General features: G+C 44.0%; 2 protein-coding genes across 12 annotated transcripts in view; one reads left to right on the forward strand and one right to left on the reverse strand.

Annotated features, from left to right (window-relative positions):
- The window catches only part of APEX2 (apurinic/apyrimidinic endodeoxyribonuclease 2), a 48453-nt gene extending 39504 nt beyond the window's left edge, over positions 1 to 8949 (reverse strand). Inside the window, exons 1-6 of one of the 4 annotated variants that reach the window (XM_086388530.1) lie at positions 8658 to 8949; positions 7464 to 7547; positions 6655 to 6835; positions 5960 to 6106; positions 4835 to 4904; positions 1143 to 2440 (exon numbers count right to left, since the gene is read on the reverse strand). In XM_086388530.1, the coding sequence (XP_086244656.1) occupies positions 1535 to 2440; positions 4835 to 4904; positions 5960 to 6106; positions 6655 to 6835; positions 7464 to 7547; positions 8658 to 8748 (1479 nt within the window). In that variant the 5' untranslated portion in view covers positions 8749 to 8949 and the 3' untranslated portion in view covers positions 1143 to 1534. Of the gene's footprint in view, positions 1 to 1142; positions 2441 to 4834; positions 4905 to 5959; positions 6107 to 6654; positions 6836 to 7463; positions 7548 to 8650 lie in introns of those variants that run through there. The other 3 variants (XM_086388529.1, XM_086388531.1, XM_086388532.1) reach the window with 3 other exon arrangements.
- A 4630-nt stretch (positions 8950 to 13579) lies between these two features.
- Positions 13580 to 20290, forward strand: part of PFKFB1 (6-phosphofructo-2-kinase/fructose-2,6-biphosphatase 1) — a 105566-nt gene continuing 98855 nt past the window's right edge. For 3 of the 8 annotated variants that reach the window (XM_086388533.1, XM_086388535.1, XM_086388542.1), the window contains exons 1-2: positions 13580 to 13799; positions 19574 to 20086. In XM_086388533.1, coding sequence (XP_086244659.1) covers positions 19705 to 20086 — 382 coding nt within the window. In that variant the 5' untranslated portion in view covers positions 13580 to 13799; positions 19574 to 19704. Of the gene's footprint in view, positions 13800 to 14318; positions 14397 to 19518; positions 20087 to 20290 lie in introns of all 8 variants that reach the window. The other 5 variants (XM_086388536.1, XM_086388539.1, XM_086388540.1 and 2 more) reach the window with 4 other exon arrangements.

A 20290-nucleotide genomic window follows, 5' to 3' on the forward strand; every position in this document is an offset into this window, starting at 1 on the left:
TGTAGCTCTTTGTTTGACAGAGAACAGATAACTGCATTATACCTGTCTCCCTCAGACAAGTGGCAGAGCCATGAGGAAACCACCAATCACCCGTTGATCTGACCATCCCATTTTACTGAGATTCAGAGAGGGAGAGGCCAAAAACTACACAGTGAGTTGTACAAAGAGCCAGGACACTTGGAAGATTTATATTAAATGGCTCTTTCCCCATGGTTTCACCAAAAATCCAGAGATTGACTCTTCATTTGTAGACATGAAAACTTTGGCCCCAGGTAGCCCCTGAAGCAAGGAGATGGAATCAGCCCAAATCAATCTGCCTGGAGGAAAGGAGTGGTTCCCCAAAAGCTTGAAGGTATTTTCCAACAAAGAGAATGGATATTCTCCTCAATCCATTATCCTCTTTCCTTTCCACAGTACCTTATAGAACAGTACTTATCAGTTCTATTTCCCAAGGTGGGAAAGAGGCTTGGCTATAGCAAGCAACTTGTTCAAGGCAAGGTTCCCAACCTCTCTAGGTCATAACACACTGAAAACACATGCATGGCACACTTGGGTGAATTAATATTTCCTGCTTAGGAGGCAATCTTTCCTAATACTTATGCAATTAATTCCTGGTCCTGTCTGGCAACTCTAGGTGTGAGGGATCCATTTCTTTCCACCCTTTAACACATTTGTGGCAGCTGTGAGACATATCAGTTGGGAAACATTGGTTTAAAGCTACACAGCCCGGGGCTTCCCTGATGACTGTCAAGAATCCACCTGCCAATGCAAGAGACCCAAGTTCAATCATTGGGTCAGGAAGATCCCCTGGAGAAGGCAACAGCAACCCACTACAGTATTCTGCTTGGAGAATCCCATGGACAGAAGAGCCTGGCAGGCTACAGTCCATGGGGTCACAAAGAGTCAGACATGACTGAGTGATTAACACTTTCACACAGCCCACCTGAGCTTTCTGTCCCACCATACCCATTTCCCTTGATGACCCAACCTCAGCAGTACAGGAAACCTCAACTGAACAGAGCACCTTTATGGTGAGCACCACTCCTCCTTCAACCCTTCTCCTTAGGAGTTCAAACCCAGGACTAAGATAACATCTCTAACTCAACTTTATGGGGCACATCCAAAATGTCCATATGACATGGTGCACTACAACAAAGACATGGACTTTATTTAGGCACAGATACATTTTCCAGCAAGGTAGGAAGGGGTTTAAAATTACAACTTCTTAGGGCAACTGCTTCTGGTGTACTTCTGAAAGGAAGGTGGGAAGTGGGGTAGGGGACTGGGTCACAAGCATTAAGGCACAAGAAGCTCACCAATGAGGAGGAACTAAGCAGGAAGAAAAGAGAAAAAAGGAGGCTTTGGAGGAAGAAAAAAAGAGAAAAGGGGAAGGGTCCTTGAGGAAGGTGGAAGAGGAAGAGGAGAAAGAGGAGGAAGAAAGGAGGTCTTGAGGAAGGAGGAGGCAGCTTAGGAGGAAGTTGGCCTCAGACCATACAAGGTTGATTATGTCAGACATCTTTAGGCCTGGGGTGATTCAGCTGGGCCTGCTCCAGAGGAAGAAATTGCAGCGGGAAGAGGGGTCAGTGGGAGGACCCTGGGGCCTGGCACACATGTAGAAGTGGCGGCCCAGGTTGGGTCCTGGCTTCTTTACAGTTCGCATTACACATGGCTCCCTGTGTCCCCCACAGAGGGGCATGGGCGAGGGTCCCCCCAGCAGAGACTTCCAGAATGAGGTCCGTATCTCCTTTTCATCCTTGGCCTCTGAAGCCTTGGCCTGCCCCTCCACCACATTGGCCATCACGTCCTCTTCTGAGGTCTTTGGGGTTATAAGGGTGCCCAGGCTAGGAAGATCCAAGTTAGAAGTTTGGGGGCCACTGGAGGATGGCTGGAAGTAGCTCATCAGGTTTTTTTGGCCTCTACTGGAGCCAGTTTTACTTGGCCGGGACCTAGTTGAGCGCACACGGGCTTTGTTTTGGCGCATGTGTACCTGTGTTTGATTGCTGGGCTGAAGTGCTGACTGCTTGAACACAGGATCTTGTTTGAAGTGAACCAGGAATCGTAGGATCTTGAGTTGGGTACCTGCAAACTCAGGGAGGAAGCAGGTGCACAGAGGTGGGCACTGTTTTGCTGGCACAGAGGACACGCTTAAGACTGCACCCACAGGGCAGTGATCAGAGCCCATCACCTCAGGCAGCAAGAAGGAAGACTGAAAGGTGTCTATGACCAGGGTCCTATCCCCCAACACGTAGTCAAGCCGGGAGCCATAGTTCAAATGACGGGCACCACTGACTGTTGACCAACAGGTGAAGGCCCCCTTCTGCTTTGGCTGGAAGCAGCGGTAGCTATCGATGAAGGGTCCCATGTGGGAGCCACTCTCGCACCCCAGGTTACTGAGCAAACCATCCATCCACTTGCGCCCTGGGTCCTCTTCAAAGCATTCCTGGGGAAAAGGGAAGAGGACAAAGAAATAGGCAGAACTAGATGCCTAGAACTGTAAGGGACTAACTGCTGCATTTTACAGATAAGAAAATGTGGCTGTTCCAAAGAAGAATGCTCAAGGTCATACTGTCCGGAACTGGCAGAGCTGTTCCGGACTTTGCACTTTGCCTCCTTACTGATTTAAAAGCTCATGCTTCTTTTTACTTCTGCATCAAGCTACATCTACCTTGCACTGGGCCATAAATCCCGGGCCTGAAAGCTTCCTGTTGGTTAATCAAAGCAATTCCCAGAATTGCTCACCAAGAGAATGGAAAATAAGATGTGTAGAATGGTTACCTCCAGGAAGTTGGGCTACAGTTAGAAGTTAAGACTGTTGCCTTTTCATGTAAATCCTTTAGTACTATTTTGGTATTTGAGGGGCTCAAGGGATTCACGTCTGAATACTTCCTTTGGCTCTGATTCCTAATTCATCATCCACCCAATCCATTTACTCATCCATTCAATGCAACAAATGTTCAAAGAACACTGATTATGTGCCAGGTGTGATATGAGTGACAAAGTGGGACCTTGATCTAGTCTTGGGGACCAACAAGGCTTTCTTTTAGCAAGTGATCTGGCACTGAGAAGTGAAGATTGAGCAACAATAACCCAGGCAGAAGGTGTTACAAATTGAGAGAACAACTTATGCAATGGGCCTGTAGAGGGAGGGAACAGTGTACCCAGAAGACTGGAGGGGCAATGAGACTGTGGGCCAGAGTACCAACAGGAGATGACTATCATAGTCCACATCAGCAAGATATGATGGTTACTTAGACTAGGGTGGTGTCAGAGGAGACAAAATGAAATTAAGAGATGATTTGGAGCTAGAATCAACAGTACTCACTGGCCAACTGAATGGGAAAAGGGAGGGTAGAGAAGGACAATACTAACATGATTCCCTGGCTTCTGGTTGGAGCAACCAAGAGGATGGATGGTACCATTTAGGGAGGATAAGACTAGAATAGCTGGTCTTGTGGGAAGTGGACATATTCTGCTATTTTGGAAAGATTGTGTTTGTCATGTCATCTGGTATTATTCTTTTTTGTTGGGAAAAAAAAGAACACATGAAGTGCACTCAAGAGATCTAGGGTATTTCTGAACTAAGAAGAGAACACATAAAGGTGTATGACACTATCACAGGAAGTAGGAAGAACAGATTAAGTAAATACCTGACGAGGAATAAGGTAGGGAGGACTGACGGCTTTCAGTTTGTAGTGTACACTTCCTTCCCCATCATGACCATCACCAGTCTCTAATTATCTCATTTCTGCTCATTTTCCCCATTGGGAGACACATCTATGTCCTGTGGCTCTTCTGCAAACTAATCAAGGAATCTTCCTACGGCCTCTTCTTTGAGAACTGACTTGAAGATTCTAGCACAGTGGTTCTCAAGACTGAATATACAATAGAATCAGCCTGGGAGTTTTTAAAACATACTGCTACCCTGGCCTCACACCCAATAGATTCTGACTTAATTGGTCTAGGGTTGCATGAGGGTATTGATATTTATGTAAAGCTACTTATTCTAATGTGCTTTCAGAGGCTGAGAATCATTGGCCTAGAGGGACTCAGAGATGAGGGGTTCATATAAGAAAAGTCAGAAGGGAGGGGATGACCACCAATTCAGAGAACAGTGAGAAAAGCCAAAATGAGAACAACTTTTGCAATGGGCAGAGAGGAGAAAACCTAGGTGGAGTGGATGGAGTGTGAAGGGGTGCTGAGGATGGGAATAAAAGACTGAGCACAGACACAGAAGAGCCTTGAATGCCAGGCCTGGGTATTTTCTCTGCATGTCTGCAAGGTAACTGGGAGGTATTAAAGATTCGTGAGCAGGAAACATACTCTATTAGGGAAATGATCCAGATAATGTGGAGTTCGAGGCCCTCAAAATCTGACTGGAACTCTCTAGCCCCGTCCTCTGCTACCCACCTTCCTTCCCTGTCATCCCCTAATAAGAAGGGAACTTGTAGTTCCTAATGCACACCAGCCAAATTCTCACCTTGCAGCCTTTGCTCATCATGCCAGAATGGTTTGCTCTCCACTCCACCCCCAAGTTCTTTTCTACTCATCTTTTAAGACTCAGCCATTTTAAGATATCTCCCCTGAAGTCCAGACACCATTCTATAATTGACTTGTCATGTGTCCATAGCCAACCATGCTGAGAGATCTGGGGGGCCAATAGTCAGAAATGACTGATAAATGAGTCCACAGCGTAATCCTCAGTGCTTTGAGAATAGAATTTCAAACTAAGCTCTGCTTTTTCACGAAGGACACTTGCCACTGAACCAAAAAACAGCACTGATTGGCTCAACAGAATCAGTCAGGAGTGAGATCAAAGGCCTAACGGGAACCTTACCATGTTGACTGCATCCCAGTGATCAATGGGGCGGTGGGCTGTATTCAGATCACCCAGAATGATAACATGGCTGAAAAACATAAAATGAATGTCAAGAAAGGGAAGCAGCAGTCCTGGCCCATCTACTGTCTCCTGGGCCCAAGATCTGCCACCTGCCACATAGACGTGAAGATGGGAGCCAACAGCAACTCATAGTAGTCCACCTCTCCAATTTCACTATAACCTTGATGCCTTTTACAAATGACCAATCCAATTCAGATCTCCAAAGGTAAAACTGTTTCTTGTTTGACATGATTGTCTCACTGATCTCTACCAAATGGCATCTTTCTGATCCTTCAAAGATGAGCTCAGGTACCATTCCCTCTAGGAAGCATCTCTTGATTATTCCAACCCAACCTCACTTTTCTGTCCTCTGGGACAAGACTTTTCATTTGTTCTAAGTATGTTGCCTTCCTCTTATTTCACCCTTAAAACTTTTCTGAGGTAGGGGTCCATATAGGGCTTCTCTGGTAGCTCAGCTGGTAAATAATCCACCTGCAATGCAGGAGACCCCGGTTCGATTCCTGGGTCAAGAAGATCCACTAGAGAAGGGATAGGCTACCCACTCCAGTATTCTTGGGCTTCCCTGGTGGCTCAGGTGGTAAAGAATCTGCCTGCAATGCAGGAAACCTGGGTTCAATCCCTGGGTTGGGAAGATCCCCTAGAGAAGGGAACAGCCACCTACTCAGGTATTCTGACCTGGAGAATTCCATAGACTGTATAGTCCATGGGGTAGCAAAGAGAATGACATGACTGAGTGACTTTCACTTTCAGGGTTTTATATACTTATTTTACAAAAGAGAAAACAGAGGCAGGACTAGCTTTTGGGCTCATAGTGAGTAAAAGGAGGAGCCCGGATATGTGACCAGAGGTATTTGAGTACAAAACTCATGTCTGTATCACTTTATTTGGTCCTCACAAGCTCTTAAACAGCAGAGCCTATTCTCTTGGGCATGCTGATGTCTACAAATAGGCTGTGAATGAATTCAAAATACAAAGATCCCACATCCCTCCCAATGGGTCCTGACACAGGACTGGGCACCAAGGACAAGCTCAAGGAAGCCTTGCTGCACAGGCTTCCAGTACCTGCCAGCTGCCAGGAGAGCTTCTGCTCGGATCTGCAGCAAGCGATAGAAGCGCATCTTAAAGGTGAGTCGCTCAGGCTTCCCAGGGTCCGCATGGGGGCAGTACACGTTGATTAGGGTCAAGGTCTTCTCCTTCCCTTCCCATGTGCTGGGAAGAAGAGAAACAGACCATCAAAAAGGAATCACTTGCAAGCCACCCTTCCCCTTCCCACACCATGTGACTTCCACTCAAGGTTGTCTATGGGATGAAAATAAAGGAAAGGGATAGAGAAACATGAATGAGCTGGCATACACAGGACTTGAGGATTGACTATACTATGATGACACACAGGTAAACCAAGTAACGGTGCTGCCATTCACAAAGATAGGACACAGAAGGAGAGCAATCTGGGGCAGTAAGTTCAAGGTTGGCTAACTTGCTTTTGAGGCACCTGTGGTAATAAAAAGAGTTAGGCCTCCCAACCAGGCTCCCTCCCACTTCAGCCCCAAGCAGGGACAGAGAACTCAAAACTCAGAGAAGAATACAATTTGTTCAGGGTTACAAACTAGGTAGCTAAGCCAGGACTAAAGTCCAGGAATGGCAAGTTTAGGAAGTTTTCCAATGGTGAATGTATGTTTATAAGGCAAGCCTTAGAACCACCACATTCACAGAGTTGAACTAGCAATGATGGGTGACAGGGGGATGTGGACTATTACCAGATTTTGTGTTGTGTGAGGAGGGCCCGGCCCTCACTATCCAGAGCTCGAAGTTCCTCTTGGGTGAAGTCATCCATGTTTCCATAGCAACCCACATCCCCATTCTGAGTGGAAAGCAGGCCACTCAGGCCTTCTTCAGCAGCCACTGGGGTAGCACTGTCCTTACAGAAAGTGGCTACACCTGGAGACAGAGAGGGTACTGGAGACTGAGCGGGCCTGGCAGTCAACACCCTGTTGCACAGCCTTTTGCCCCTGCACAGGTCATATGCTCATCTTCATCAAGCATAGCTCTCTTGTTAACTCTCCCAATTCAAGGTCCATGGATACCTGGGGCAAGTCTACTCAAACCCTGGGTCTCAGTTCCTTCATCTTGAAAAGATACAGATTAATAACAGCTAATATTCTAAGTGCTTTACATGGTAGCTGCTCAGAAAATGCTAGCTATTACTATTATCATATGAACTAATAAGTTCAGTTCTTGCAACAGCCCTAAGAAGTACACATTATCCCCCTTTTCCAAGTGAGGAACTTTAAGTATAAAAAAAGTTAAATAGCTAGCCAGAGGGTACACAGCTAGAAGTGAGCTAGGATTCAAACTCAGGCAGTCAGGCTCCAGAGCTCACATAACTAACCACCACTATTGTGCTTTTGCAATCCAATATTATACAAAAAAATATCCTTCATATAATCTGATGTGGCTTTATCTCTGTAGATAAAAGCCTACATTTATTACTGCCTTCTCATTAAATATTGAAAACCCTTTTCCATCTGCCCTCATCACTTTAAAGTCCCTAGAAAGACCCATTTACCAGAATAGCCACTGCGGTTACGGCTGAAGCTGAAATAGGAGTTGTAGCCCTCAATGATAGCCAGGGGCTCTGTCAGCACATCCCCTGGGGGAAAAAAAGATGTAAGATTACATCAGATATCAAACTAGAAAGGCCTGGAATTATAGCTGTAGGCTAATTCCTTGCACACATCAGAGCCAGGGTGGGAAGGGAAAATTAAGTATCTATGATTAGAGAAGTTAGAAAGGTGGGGACGATAGAGGAAACTGATACCAGAATTACAAGAAAGGGGAAGACTACCTAATGGGAGGTGAAGAATTAGGTGGGAAAAGGCTAGGTGACTGGAGGAAGTTGGGGGTGAGAAATGGTTATATGGGAGAGAAGACTGGCAATCTGAGCAGGAGGTAGGAGAGAGAGGGAATTGGAAGATTTGAACAGAGGATGCAGGAAAGTAGGTAACTGGTCTTAAAGGTGGGTGAGTGGGAGAGGGAAGGAATCAGGGGACTGAGCTGTGGGGCAGGGGGGTGGAGGCATTGTGTGTGCAGGGAATTACCAGAGTCTACGCTTAGGGGTGGACATGAAGTAGGAATGAGAGGCTCTCTGGAGAAGGAAATGGCAACCCACTCCGGTATTCTAGTCTGGAGAATCCCTTGGACAGAGGAGCCTGGGGCTACAGTCCATGGGGTTGCAGAGAGTCAGACACGACTTAGCAACTGAGCACTCAGCTGGGGAGGAAACAGGGGGTAGAGATAAGGGGATCTGGTGACTTTAGATAGAAGTTTAAAAAGGAGGAAATTAGGGAATCTAAACTGGGAGAGAAGATGGGGTGGGAATTAAAGGATATGGACTGGGGGCAGAAAAGGGAAATTGGGGGAATCTGACTTGGGAGTGGGAGATGGAAAGTGTGTAGGGGAAGCAAATTCGGGGGACTTAGCTGGGGTAGGAGAATGAGTAAGAATCGGGATGTGAAACAAAATGGAAATTGCAAAGGGGAGAGAATTTGATTTCGCTGAGGCCAGGAGATAATGTGGGAATTAGAAGATCTAGCTAGAGCGTGAAACAGAGAGGGGAGAACGGGATTCCGAATTGGCTCTAAGGGGAGGATTCTAAGACTAGAGAAATGGGAAAGTGAAGTATATGGAGCAGGGGGCAAAAGTTAGCAGAAAGGGGAAAGTACGGTATGGGGTCCTAAATTCTTGAGCGCTCACTGGTTACTTTGGTCTCCTGAAGACAGACGATGTCTGCATCCAGCTTGTCCAAAATGCGCCCCATAGCCATGGCGCTGCAGCTGCTGGGCTCCTCGCATCTCACCCCTTGCAAGGGGCTCCGGATCCCATTGATGTTCCAGCTCACCAAGCGCAACATGTCGACAACTAATTACAATGTCTTTAAGCCCGCCCCCAACGCAGGCGGCTAGGGGAAACACTGGAAACTCCCAAGTCCTGCAGGCCTGGGCCTCCCGCGCGCGCGCGCGTATTTGCGCAGGCTTTCTAGTGAGTGCCCGCCTAAACGGTCGGACGTACGTGGGGCGGGACTTCAAGCTCTTCAGTTTTCATTGGTAGGAGGAGCGGAAGCTGATGGGGAAGGTGTGTTCGGTCTCCCCTAGGGGAAATGAATAATGAGAGAAAGGGCACGGGTTGGGCTTCTCCTACCACCCAACACTAGCTCGCGTGCCTGAGTCTGATTGCGTTTCTACTCTGCTCAAAAGTCCCTTTGGTGCTTTTGATTGCTTACAAATGAGATTTCACCACTATTCAAGTGGCAGAGCCTTAAGCGGAACCGCGCAGCAAGCGGAACCACGCAGCGACCAAAACCTCCGCCCCTGCTGTTCAGACCGTACCCGGAAGGCTTTGACGTGGGGAGCTGGGAGTATCTGGTATAACCCAGCGTGTAAACGCGGAAGCCAGACTGAGCAAAGGGAGCTTTGTGGCTGGAGGCCTGAGCAGTAAGAAAGGCTCTAGATTTTGGAAATTTAAGCACTTGTTGGTAATTGTTTGCAATTACTTTCTCCCAGTCTATAGGTTGTCTTTTCCTTTTGGTTTCCTTTGTTGTGCAAAAGCATTTAAGTTGGATTAGATCCCATTTGTTTATTTGCTTTATTTTTTTGCCTTCGAAGACTGATCTAAGAATATATTATCAGGATTTATGTCAGAGAATGTTTTACCTGTGTTCTTTTCTAGGAGTTTTATTGTGTCATGCCTTATATTTAACTCTGTAAGCCATTTTGAATTTATTTTTGTATATGGTATAAGGGAGTGTCCTAACTTCATTTATTTACATGAGGTTGTCCAGTTTTCCCAGCACCACTTGCTAAAGAGACTGTCTTTTTTCCACTGTATGGTCTTGCCCCCTTTGTCCAAAAGTAAAAAAAGAAAGTAAGCATGTTGAGACAGAAATATAGACCAGTGGAGCAAGGTAGAAATCCCAGAGATAAACCCATACACCTATGAGCACCTTATCTTTAACAAAGTAGGCAAGAATACACAATGGAGTAAAGACAGTCTCTTCAATAAGTGGTACTGGGAAAATGGACAGCTAACTGTAAAAAAATGAAATTAAAACACTTCCTGATACCATCACAAAAATAAACTTAAAATGGATTAAAGACTTAATTGTAAGGCCTGAAACTGTAAAACTCTTAAGGAAAACATAGGCAGAACTCTCTTGGACATAAATCACAGCAAGATCCTCTATGACCCAGCTCCTAGAGTAATGGAAATAAAAGCAAAAATAAACAAATGGAACCTAATTAAACTTAAAAGCTTTTGCAAAGCAAACCATAAACAAAATGAAAAGACAACCCTCAGAGTGGGAGAAAATAATAGCAAATGAAACAACTGACAAAGGATTAATCTCCAAAATAAGCAAGTGGCTCATGCAGTTCAATATCAGAAAAACAAACAATCAAAAAATGGGCAGAAAACCTAAACAGACAGTTTTTCAGAGACATATAGATGGCTAATAAACACATGAGAAAATGCTCAACATTTCTTATTATTAGAGAAATGCAAATCAAAACTAGAATGAGGTGTCACCTCATACTGGTCAGAATGGCCATCATAAAAAAAAAAAAAACAACTCTACAAACAAATACTAGAGAGGGTGTGAGAAAGGGGAATCCTCCTGCACTGTCAGTGGGAATGTAAGTTCATACAGCCTCTGTGGAGAACACTGAAGATTTCTTTAAAAACTAGGAATAAAGTTGACCCATGACCATATGACCCATACCATATGACCCAGCAATCCTGGTACAGGGCATATACCCTGAAAAAACCACAATTTTAAAAGACACATGTACCCCAACGTTCATTGCAGCACTATTTACAATAGCTAAGACGTGGAAGAATGTAGATATCCATCAACAGATAAAGAAATTATGGTACATATGTACAGTGAAATATGTGTGTGTTTGGTGGGGGGTAGATATCCATCACATATTGTGTGTGTTTGGTGGTGGATATGATGTAGATATCCATCAACAGATAAAGAGACACTGATGTATAGATCAGTCTTGTGGACTCTGTGGGAGAGGGAGAGGGTGGGGAGATTTGCGAGAATGGCATTGAAACGTGTAATATCATGTATGAGACAAATCGCCAGTCCAGGTTCGATGCATGATGCTGGATGCTTGGGGCTGATGCACTGGGATGGCCCAGAGGGAGGGTATGGGGAGGGAGGAGGGAGGAGGGTTCAGGATGGGGAGCACGGGTATACCTGTGGCGGATTCATTTCGATGTTTGGCAAAACTAATACAATATTGTAAAGTTTAAAAATAAAATAAAATTTAAAAAAAGAAATTATGGTACATATATACGGTGAAATATATGTGTGTTTGGTGGGGGGTTGGGTGGGTGTGTGAGCACATGCGTGCTCAGTTGTGTCCAACTCTTTGTGACCCCATGGACTGTAGCCCGCCAGGCTCCTCCGTCCGTGGGATTTTCCAGGCAAGAGTACTGGAGTGGGTTGCTATTTCCTTTTCCAGAGGATCTTCCAGACCCAGGGATCTAACCTGGGTCTTCCACATTGTAGGCAGACGCTTTACCATCTGAGCCACCAGGAAAGTCTATGCTATGTATATTTTACCATAATGAAAAATAATAATAAAAGGAATGAGGAACCATCACCTCTTCCTAGTTCCAAAACATCACCTAAAGGGAAACACATACCCATTAAGCAGTTAGTCCCTATGCCCTTCACCACGAGCACCTGGATGCCATCAATTTGCTTTCTGTCCCTCTGTGTTTATCTATTTTTGATTTTTCACATAAATTAAATCATGGCAAACTGTACTAAATCCCACTGAATCGTACACTTTAAAATTGTTAATTTTATGTTGTGCAAATGTTACCTTGGGCTTCCCCAGTGACTCATCGGTAGAGAATTTACCTGCAGTGCAGGAGACATAGGAGACATGCGTTTGATCCCTAGGTTGGGAAGATCTCCTGGAGGAGAGAGTGGCAACCTACTCCAGTATTCTTGCTGGGACAATCCCATGGACAGGGGAGCCTGGCAAGCTACAGGTCAAGGGGTCGCAAAGAGTCACGACTGAGCACTCAAATTTTACCTCAATTTTAAAAAAGCATATACACACTATAATATATAAAATAGAGAATCAACAAGGACCTACTGTAAAGCACAAAAAACTCTACTCAATACTCTGTAATAACCTATATGAGAAAACAATCTGAAAAAGAATAGATGTATGTATATGCTGTACTTTGTTATACACCTGAAGCTAAGACAATATTACAAATCAACTATACTCCAACATAAAATAATTTTTTTTAAGAGGAGAGGATAATGAAATGTTCTATGTGCATTTATATGGGAAGATATCAAAATATATTGGAGGCAGGCTGCAAAATAGTATTGAACCTTTTGAATAAACCATGGGGAAAATGAGGGGGAGAAAGCACCCTAATGGAGTAAGACTTAGGAGAGGGCCTCTGGCTTTATTGGGCTGGGAGAGGGAGATGGGGAAGTTTTATCCAGCCCACCCTGTAGCCATCATCTTTCTTTGACTTTATAGCATCCCTAGGATGCGACCTGACAAGTACTTTCTTTTCATTTCTCAGATGATTAAAATCAAGACCTAGAGAATTTAAGAGGATTATCCATGTTCCAGAGCAGCACTGTCTCCCAATATAACCCAAGGCTCTTCCATATGCATTTATCTCACTTCCTTGTCAGAGCAACTTTGTAAGGGACATTAAGGCTAAATAAGAGAGGTTCAGTGAATTTGAATTAGTATCACAGAAGTAGTAGAGCCAAGATTCAATCCCTATCTTAATCAGCTCAAGGAATACTTTCCTGAGTAAGTTGTTTTTTTTTTTTAAATAATCACCCATGCACTACTTTTTCTCTGGGCCCCCACACCACCCTATCGTCCATTCTGTCACAGCACTTACAATGCACAGCTACCACTGATTTCTATTTCCATCACTAGGCTGCCAGCAGCTTGAGAGCAATGACTATGTCTGATTCATCTCATTAGTCCCATCCCCTAATATAGCACACAACACCTAATAGGAGTTAATAAATGTTTGCTGAATGAATGAACAAGCAAGAGCATCAGCAGGTTAGTGACTTGTTTTCTGAGAACATAAGAATAGAGATAATAGACGTGCCCAATATCCAGGGGAAAGTATAACTTTGCATCCTTAGGTTCCTTACCCAGAATTGCAGTATAATTACTTTTCCCCCAGAATTCCAACCATCACTCTCAATGTCTGCAAAAAAGACCTAAAGATCTGCTTTTCCTCTTGGAGGACTTAAAAGGTTACATTCCCTCTGATGGACTTAAAGGTTGTTGCCATCAGAAAATAGTCTTGCAATTAAAATTAAAATGTTGGTGCTTTAAACTTCTTCATGTTTTGATGGTTATAAGCTTAGGATTGAGTCCCAAGGGTGGAATAATTAGGACAAAGGAAATGAACATTTGTATTGCTCTTACTTCATATTGCCAAATCACTTTCCAGTAAGGGATCATGTCAATTTGCACTGAAGACCAATATGAAACAGCCCTAAAGAAATCCAGATCTTGCCTCTTTCCATTGCTGGTTTTCATTTCCCCATTCTGCAGTTGCTTGTTAATATTAGTTCTGACCTTCGGGATTGGCCTGAAGAGAAAAGGCTCCGGATGACTCAGGAACTTCTTTGGCAACTACAACAGCTGATATTTCAACAGCGGGTACACTGCCCCTCTTACCAAGGGTACTTCCCAGCCTTCCCAGAGAATCAACAAGCACCTCCAGACTCCCTGTTTGATGCCACCCTCTGGACCTGCTTTGGGGGTCTAAATGCAAGAGTCGTGTGTCGGATAATTAGTGATGGAAGAAAAAGCCTCTAGGAGAACAGGTAAGTGAGACAGAAGAAAAATAGATAGGAGTTAATACAAATATAAATCCACTCTTTAGGTTCTCTGGAAATTTTTCTTAGTGTAGGCAGTCACTTGAACTGCTCACTAAAGGGTATGGGAAGTTTAGGATTAATATAATTTCTATATCTCATTATCTACCATCCATTCTGACCTGTCTTTGTGAAACACTGGCCCAAAGGGCAGTTCCCTAGCACTTTTAGAAGTCTCTCTAACTTGGTCTAGTCCAGTTTAAAAAAAAAAAACTGGATGATAGATATTATATTTCTTAACTGCCAACTGGTGTATAAAGTAGGACTGGTTTGCTGTGGCACTTTGAACAAGCTTTTAGCTTCTTTGGGCTTCAGTAGCCTCCTCACTAAAATAAAATTAAAGTCCCTATCCTATTTACCTCAGAGGGCTGTAACAAGGTGAAGAAGAGTAGGATGAGAGGAACCAAAGCTCTTTGGAAATATTTCAGAATTTCCGTGATCTGTGTTAGTGATCTTACTTTTCTGTAGCCTCCACAGGCAATACCACCCACAACTCTCTTCTCCCTGAGTGACTGTGGTCTGTGGAGTGCAAACCTTGGGCTCCAGGTATGGCACTGAAAATAGTGAGAGGATAGTAGGTAAGGGAAGTGGCTAAGAAAGAAATGGCTCCTAGGCTGCTGCCACAAAAGGCCTAATATACACATATAGACACGTGACCTATAAGCATACAATCTCCGTCCTCACTCTAACACGAATGCATTCACATCCATACACTCCAAGAATTACGAATAAGGAGACTCCATTTGTGATTTTGATACCCATCAGTACTGTCTTGATATTGCTTTTAATGAAATTCTTCCATAAATTACATACTTTGGGAAGATGATCAGAATCTGCATGCCTCAGGAAGTCACACTTCATTCTTTCGTCTATACAGTTAATCCCAAATTAGAATTTGTGGTTCAACTCTTAGTCTTGAGTTAGGGTAAGTGAGTTTCTGATACTGAGTGAAACTTTCTTTTTCTGTAACCAGTTATTTGGATCATTTTTGGGAGTGAGGGGACTTCATTCTTTAGTTCTTTTTGTTTTGCCCCATTCAGAGTTGTGAAACTCTCTAGATCCTCCTACCACCTTCTACCTTCAGTTCAGTTCAGATGCTCAATCATGTCCGACTCTTTTCGACCCCAGGAACTGCAGCATACCAGGCCTCCCTGTCCATCACCAACTCCCAGAGTCCACCCAAACCCGTGCCCAATGAGTCGGTGATGCCATCAAACCATCTCATCCTCTGTCATCCCCTTCTCCTCCTGCCCCCAAATCCCTCCCAGCACCAGGGTCTTTTCCAATGAGTCAACTCTGCGCATGAGGTGGCCAAAGTACTGGAGTTTCAGCTTCAGCATCAGTCCCTCCAATGAACACCCAGGACTGATCTCCTTTAGGATGGACTGGTTGGATCTCCTTGCAGTCCAAGGGACTCTCAAGAGTCTTCTCCAACACCACAGTTCAAAAGCATCAATTCTTCAGCACTCAGCGTTCTTTATAGTCCAACTCTCATATCCATACATGACCATTGGAAAAACCATAGCCTTGACTAGACGAACCTTTGTTGGCAAAGTAATGTCTCTGCTTTTTAATATGCTGTCTAGGTTGGTCATAACTTTCCTTCCAAGGGGTAAGCGTCTTTTAATTTCATGGCTGCAGTCACCATCTGCAGTGATTTTGGAGCCCAGAAAAATAAAGCCAGTCATGGTATCCACTGTTTCCCCATCTATTTGCCGTGCAGTGATGGGACCGAATGCCATGATCTTAGTTTTCTGAATGTTGAGCTTTGAGCCAACTTTTTCACTCTCGTCTTTTACCTTCATCAAGAGGCTTTTTAGTTCTTCTTCACATTCTGCTATAAGGGTGGTGTCATCTGCATATCTGAGGTTATTGATATTTCTCCCAGCATTCTTGATTCCAGCTTGTGCTTCTTCCAGCCCAGCGTTTCTCATGATGTATTCTGCATACAAGTTAAATAAGCAGGGTGACAATATACACCCTTGACGTACTCCTTTTCCTACTTGGAACCAGTCTGTTGTTTCATGTCCAGTTCTAACTGTTGCTTCCTGACCTGCATACAGGTTTCTCAAGAGGCAGGTCAGGTGATCTGGTATTCTCATCTCTTTCAGAATTTTCCACAGTTTATTGTGATCCACACAGTCAAAGGTTTTGGCATAGTCAATAAAGGAGAAATAGATGTTTTTCTGGAACTCTCTTGCTTTTAAGATGATACAGCAGATGTTGGGAATTTGATTTCTGGTTCCTCTGCCTTTTCTAAAACCAGCTTGAACATCTGGAAGTTCATGGTTCACGTATTGCTGAAGCCTGGCTTGGAGAATTTTGAGCATTAATTTACTAGCATGTGAGATGAGTGCAATTGTGTGGTAGTTTGAGCATTCTTTGGCATTGCCTTTCCTTGGAATTGGAATGAAAACTGACCTTTTCCAGTCCTGTGACCACTGCTGAGTCTTCCAAACTTGCCGGCATGTTGAATGCAGCACTTTCACAGCATCATCTTTCAGGATTTGAAATAGCTCAACTGGAATTCCATCACCTCCACTAGTTTTGTTCATAGTGATGCTTCCTAAGGCCCACTTTACTTCACATTCCAGGATGTCTGGCTCTAGGTGAGTGATCACACCATGGTGGTTATCTGGGTCATGAATATCTTTTTTGTATAGTTCTTCTGTGTGTTCTTGCCACCTCTTCTTAGTATCTTCTGTTAGGTCCATGCCATTTCCATCTTTGCATGAAATGTTCCCTTGGTATGTCTAATTTTCCTGAAGAGATCTCTAGTCTTTCCCATTCTATTGTTTTCCTCTATTTCTTTGCATTGATCGCTGAGGAAGGCTTTCTTATCTCTCCTTGCTATTCTTTGGCACTCTGCATTCAAAAGGGTATATCTTTCCTTTTCTCCTTTTCTTTTTGCTTCCCTTCTTTTCACAGCTATTTGTAAGGCCTCCTCAGACAGCCATTTTGCTTCTATCTTCAGACCAAGTTATTTCCCCGACTCCCAGTTCCCTGAATAGCTCCCTTTTAATAAAATTTATCTTGTTGAATGGGGATTATTTGTACACATGTTCATCTCATCCAGGCAGAGAGATGTAGATTAAGGAAGTATCCTCGGTTCCAAGGCCTGAGCTGGACATCTGGAAACAGATCACAGATAACTGAGATCCAGTACCTATCCTTAAGGAGATCAGAATCTAGTAGGAAAGTAGACTGGTAAAACACAGGTTGATACTTGCTCACATAAACAGAAGCATATAAGCAATGTGGGGACCAAAGCCAATGCTTCTCAGAGGAGGTGAGAATTGAGCCCAGCCTAGAAAATTGAGTCATATTTCATTGAGAATGGAAAGGAAGGGAAGGCATTCCAGGCTGAGCAAACACCCAGAGGCAAAAAAGTACACAGTAAGTTTGGGGGCCCAGTGAGTCAGCTGGTACAATTTAGCCATGTGAGTCTAAAGAGATAAATGACTGGAGAAGTAGGTTTGATTGAGAAGAACCAGGGCTGAGGCCCTTCCATAAAGCTTGTTGAGTTTTCCTACTTCTGGGGATCACAATGGATAACAGTGATTAAACACACAGACACACAGACACATATACATACACATACACACACAAACACACATACAGAGCTAGTTCCAGGCAATTATAATTTGGGTTTTCAAGCCTGGACCCCAAGTTTGCCTTTCAGACCTTGTCAAAAGTCGGCTAAGCTCCTATCTCAGATTTCCTACTGCTAAAATTATCTTTCATGCAGGGTCATGAGGACAAAATTGTAAACATAGTAAAGGGGTTCATATGACTAGATTGATTACATCAGACAAGCCACTTCCCCTCCTGAGACCTCAGTTTCCCTGTGAGGCTAGTGAGAATGTTTGGAAGGAGCAACTATGAAAAAGAATATGTTTCTTTGTGGGCCTTGGAAAACATACTTGTAAAGCACTATTATTAAGATTATTAGCATTAGCAGAGTGATACAGTTAGGAGACTTATTAGAATTAAGAGAATTGTATCTCTTCCAAAATCTAGTTCTAGGACTCTAAATGTTATGAGCTAATCTGGAGGACCACATTCTTAAATCAAGCTATTTTTACCAGTTAAACCAAAGAAAAACCCTGGACTGGAGAAATTAGATCCCCAGTGTTTTATTCTTGACTTGGAGATTTAATTTGCTATAGGACCTTAAGAAAATACTTTCCCTCTCAGGCCTCTATTTTCTTACCTGAGAGAGTTGAATGAAATAATTTCTAGGGGTCTTCTGCATGATAAAACCAAAAAATAAAAATGAATTCATCTTTCTAATTGATTGGCATGAGTTCTTTATTATAAATGTTAACGCTTTGTCATAATTTTGTAAGTTTCTTTTGCTGTTTCCTGAATTCTCACCATCACATTAGAAATTGTAGATTAGCCCAAGAGGTGATTGATCTTTTACTTCACAGAGGGAATCACAGTGTTACATAATATATATTGAACATTTCACAGATTACTTTATATGTGTTAACACACCGAATCTTCAACTACCTTAAGATACTCTTATGATATGAAAACACAAAGTGTTTCACCAGGGCACTGAAAAGTTGTGTTCTGCCCAGGGTCTCCTAAGCAAGGGGGAAGAGGTGGAATTCCACTCAGGTAGCATGGCTCCAGAGCCCAGTGCTTTTAACCACTGTGATCCACTGCCTCAAGAGATTCATTTAGAAGGGAAGGCTCTGAAATGTATTGAAAGTTTGGTATGATTTATACACAGAAACTGGAGGGAATCTAACCCTTAGGTAGACTGGGATAATAAGAATGTATTTTAGGGAACTTCTTAAAAGGCAAAGTGGAGCTGAGAGCACTGGAGGTCAGGAATTGGAGATTTATATCCCCAAGAGACCGGCCCAATGTTGCCCAGCTCAGAGGAAGAAACTGAGCTTCCATGTAGCCAATCACTGGGGTCTATCAAGGGGTGGGAAGGTTGCAAAAGAATGAAGTAAGAGCACACTTGAACATCTTCCAGGTAAGCTATGCTGTTAGATGAGTTTTACACATAAAAGTTTCAAAACAATCGGGGGGAGGGTAAAGAAGAGAATTCTGAGTAGGATGGCTCTGGCCTATGGACTTGTCCTACTTTGAGGCCATTGCTCCCTATTCCCCACAGTGTGCTTGTTGCAGCCTCCCCCCAGGCCTCCATCCCCATGGCTTGGCATGAAGAACTTTAGTCAAGTTCTGGGTCAGATCACAATTCCGTTCTCCCTAGAGGACCTGATGATGGTTGGCAATCATACTGTGACTCTTCCTAGCAATGGCTGCATGAACGTCTCTTCCCAAGGTGTCAGGTTTACTCTGATTTATTTAGCTTTGGCTGGAGAGAGCATAAAGATGATCAAATATTGCCCATCTCTCTGAGAGTGTCCCAGGCAGCTCACTTTCACATTTTAGGAAAGCAGGACCCTCAATAGGAAAGGTAGCTGCATTCAGGGGAAGAAAAGGTTTGTAGTGCCTTTGGGAAGGCATTGAGGTGGTAAATCTTCCACTTCCAATTCGGGACAATGATTGCTAGCTCAAAACATTTTTTTCAGTAGGGACATTGTGTTTGTGTGTTTGTATTTGGGAATCTTGCATTTCTGATGTGGATCTCTGTTTCTGGTCTGGAGCCTGACATTCTGCTTGGGCCTGTTTTTTTATTGCAAAGCTATGAAAGCTGCTGAGATCTGACTCCATCACCTTTGCCTCCCCACCTCACACAGGACATAAGCACATGATCTTCAGTCTTTTATTTGCATACTCTACTAGTCCTGTCTTCATTGGAGGGAAGTGATTGGCCAGATCTGGGCTGTCTTGCTGACTGCCTTCCTTGCTGGGCTCCAACTTATCTCCTATGTACACAGCCCTTGGAGTTCAGAGGCCTCTGCTAACCTCTGCCCAACCTCTCCTCTGCACCCAAGCCCTCGATGGTACATACAAGAGCAGAGGAAGGCAAGGACTAGGAGACAAGAGAGAGGCTGGAGACAGGCTACAAAAGGGCTCAGAACCCCAGCACACCTCCCTGTCCCAACTCTGTCCACCACCTGCTGTGGCCACAGCAAAAGAAGAGAGAGCTATAAGACAGAAAGTAAGGCCGGGTACCTTGTGGACAGTAGTGTCGTTAGCTGTGACGCCCAAGATGTCTCAAGAGATGGGAGAGCTCACCCAAACCAGATTGCAGAAGATCTGGATTCCACACAACAACGGCAACAGCAGGCTTCAACGGAGGAGGGGCTGTAAGTGGGGTTTGCTTCTGTGGGCTTCAAGGTGGTGGTGGTAGAATGGGTGTAGAAGATCAAAGGACATGGCCCCCTGTCCATCCCCACCCCAACCTGAAAGTTGGAAAAGATGAGCAGCTGGATGAAATAGCTGTAGGGTAACAAGATGCTAATGTCAAAAACAGAAAGAAGGAGAGAAAGAAAAACAGAAAGAGAGAGGTG

This window comes from Bos grunniens, chromosome X (assembly GCF_055505025.1).
Source record: "Bos grunniens cultivar Pamir isolate PY7600 chromosome X, Bosgru_T2T1.0, whole genome shotgun sequence".
Lineage (NCBI taxonomy): Eukaryota > Metazoa > Chordata > Mammalia > Artiodactyla > Bovidae > Bos > Bos grunniens.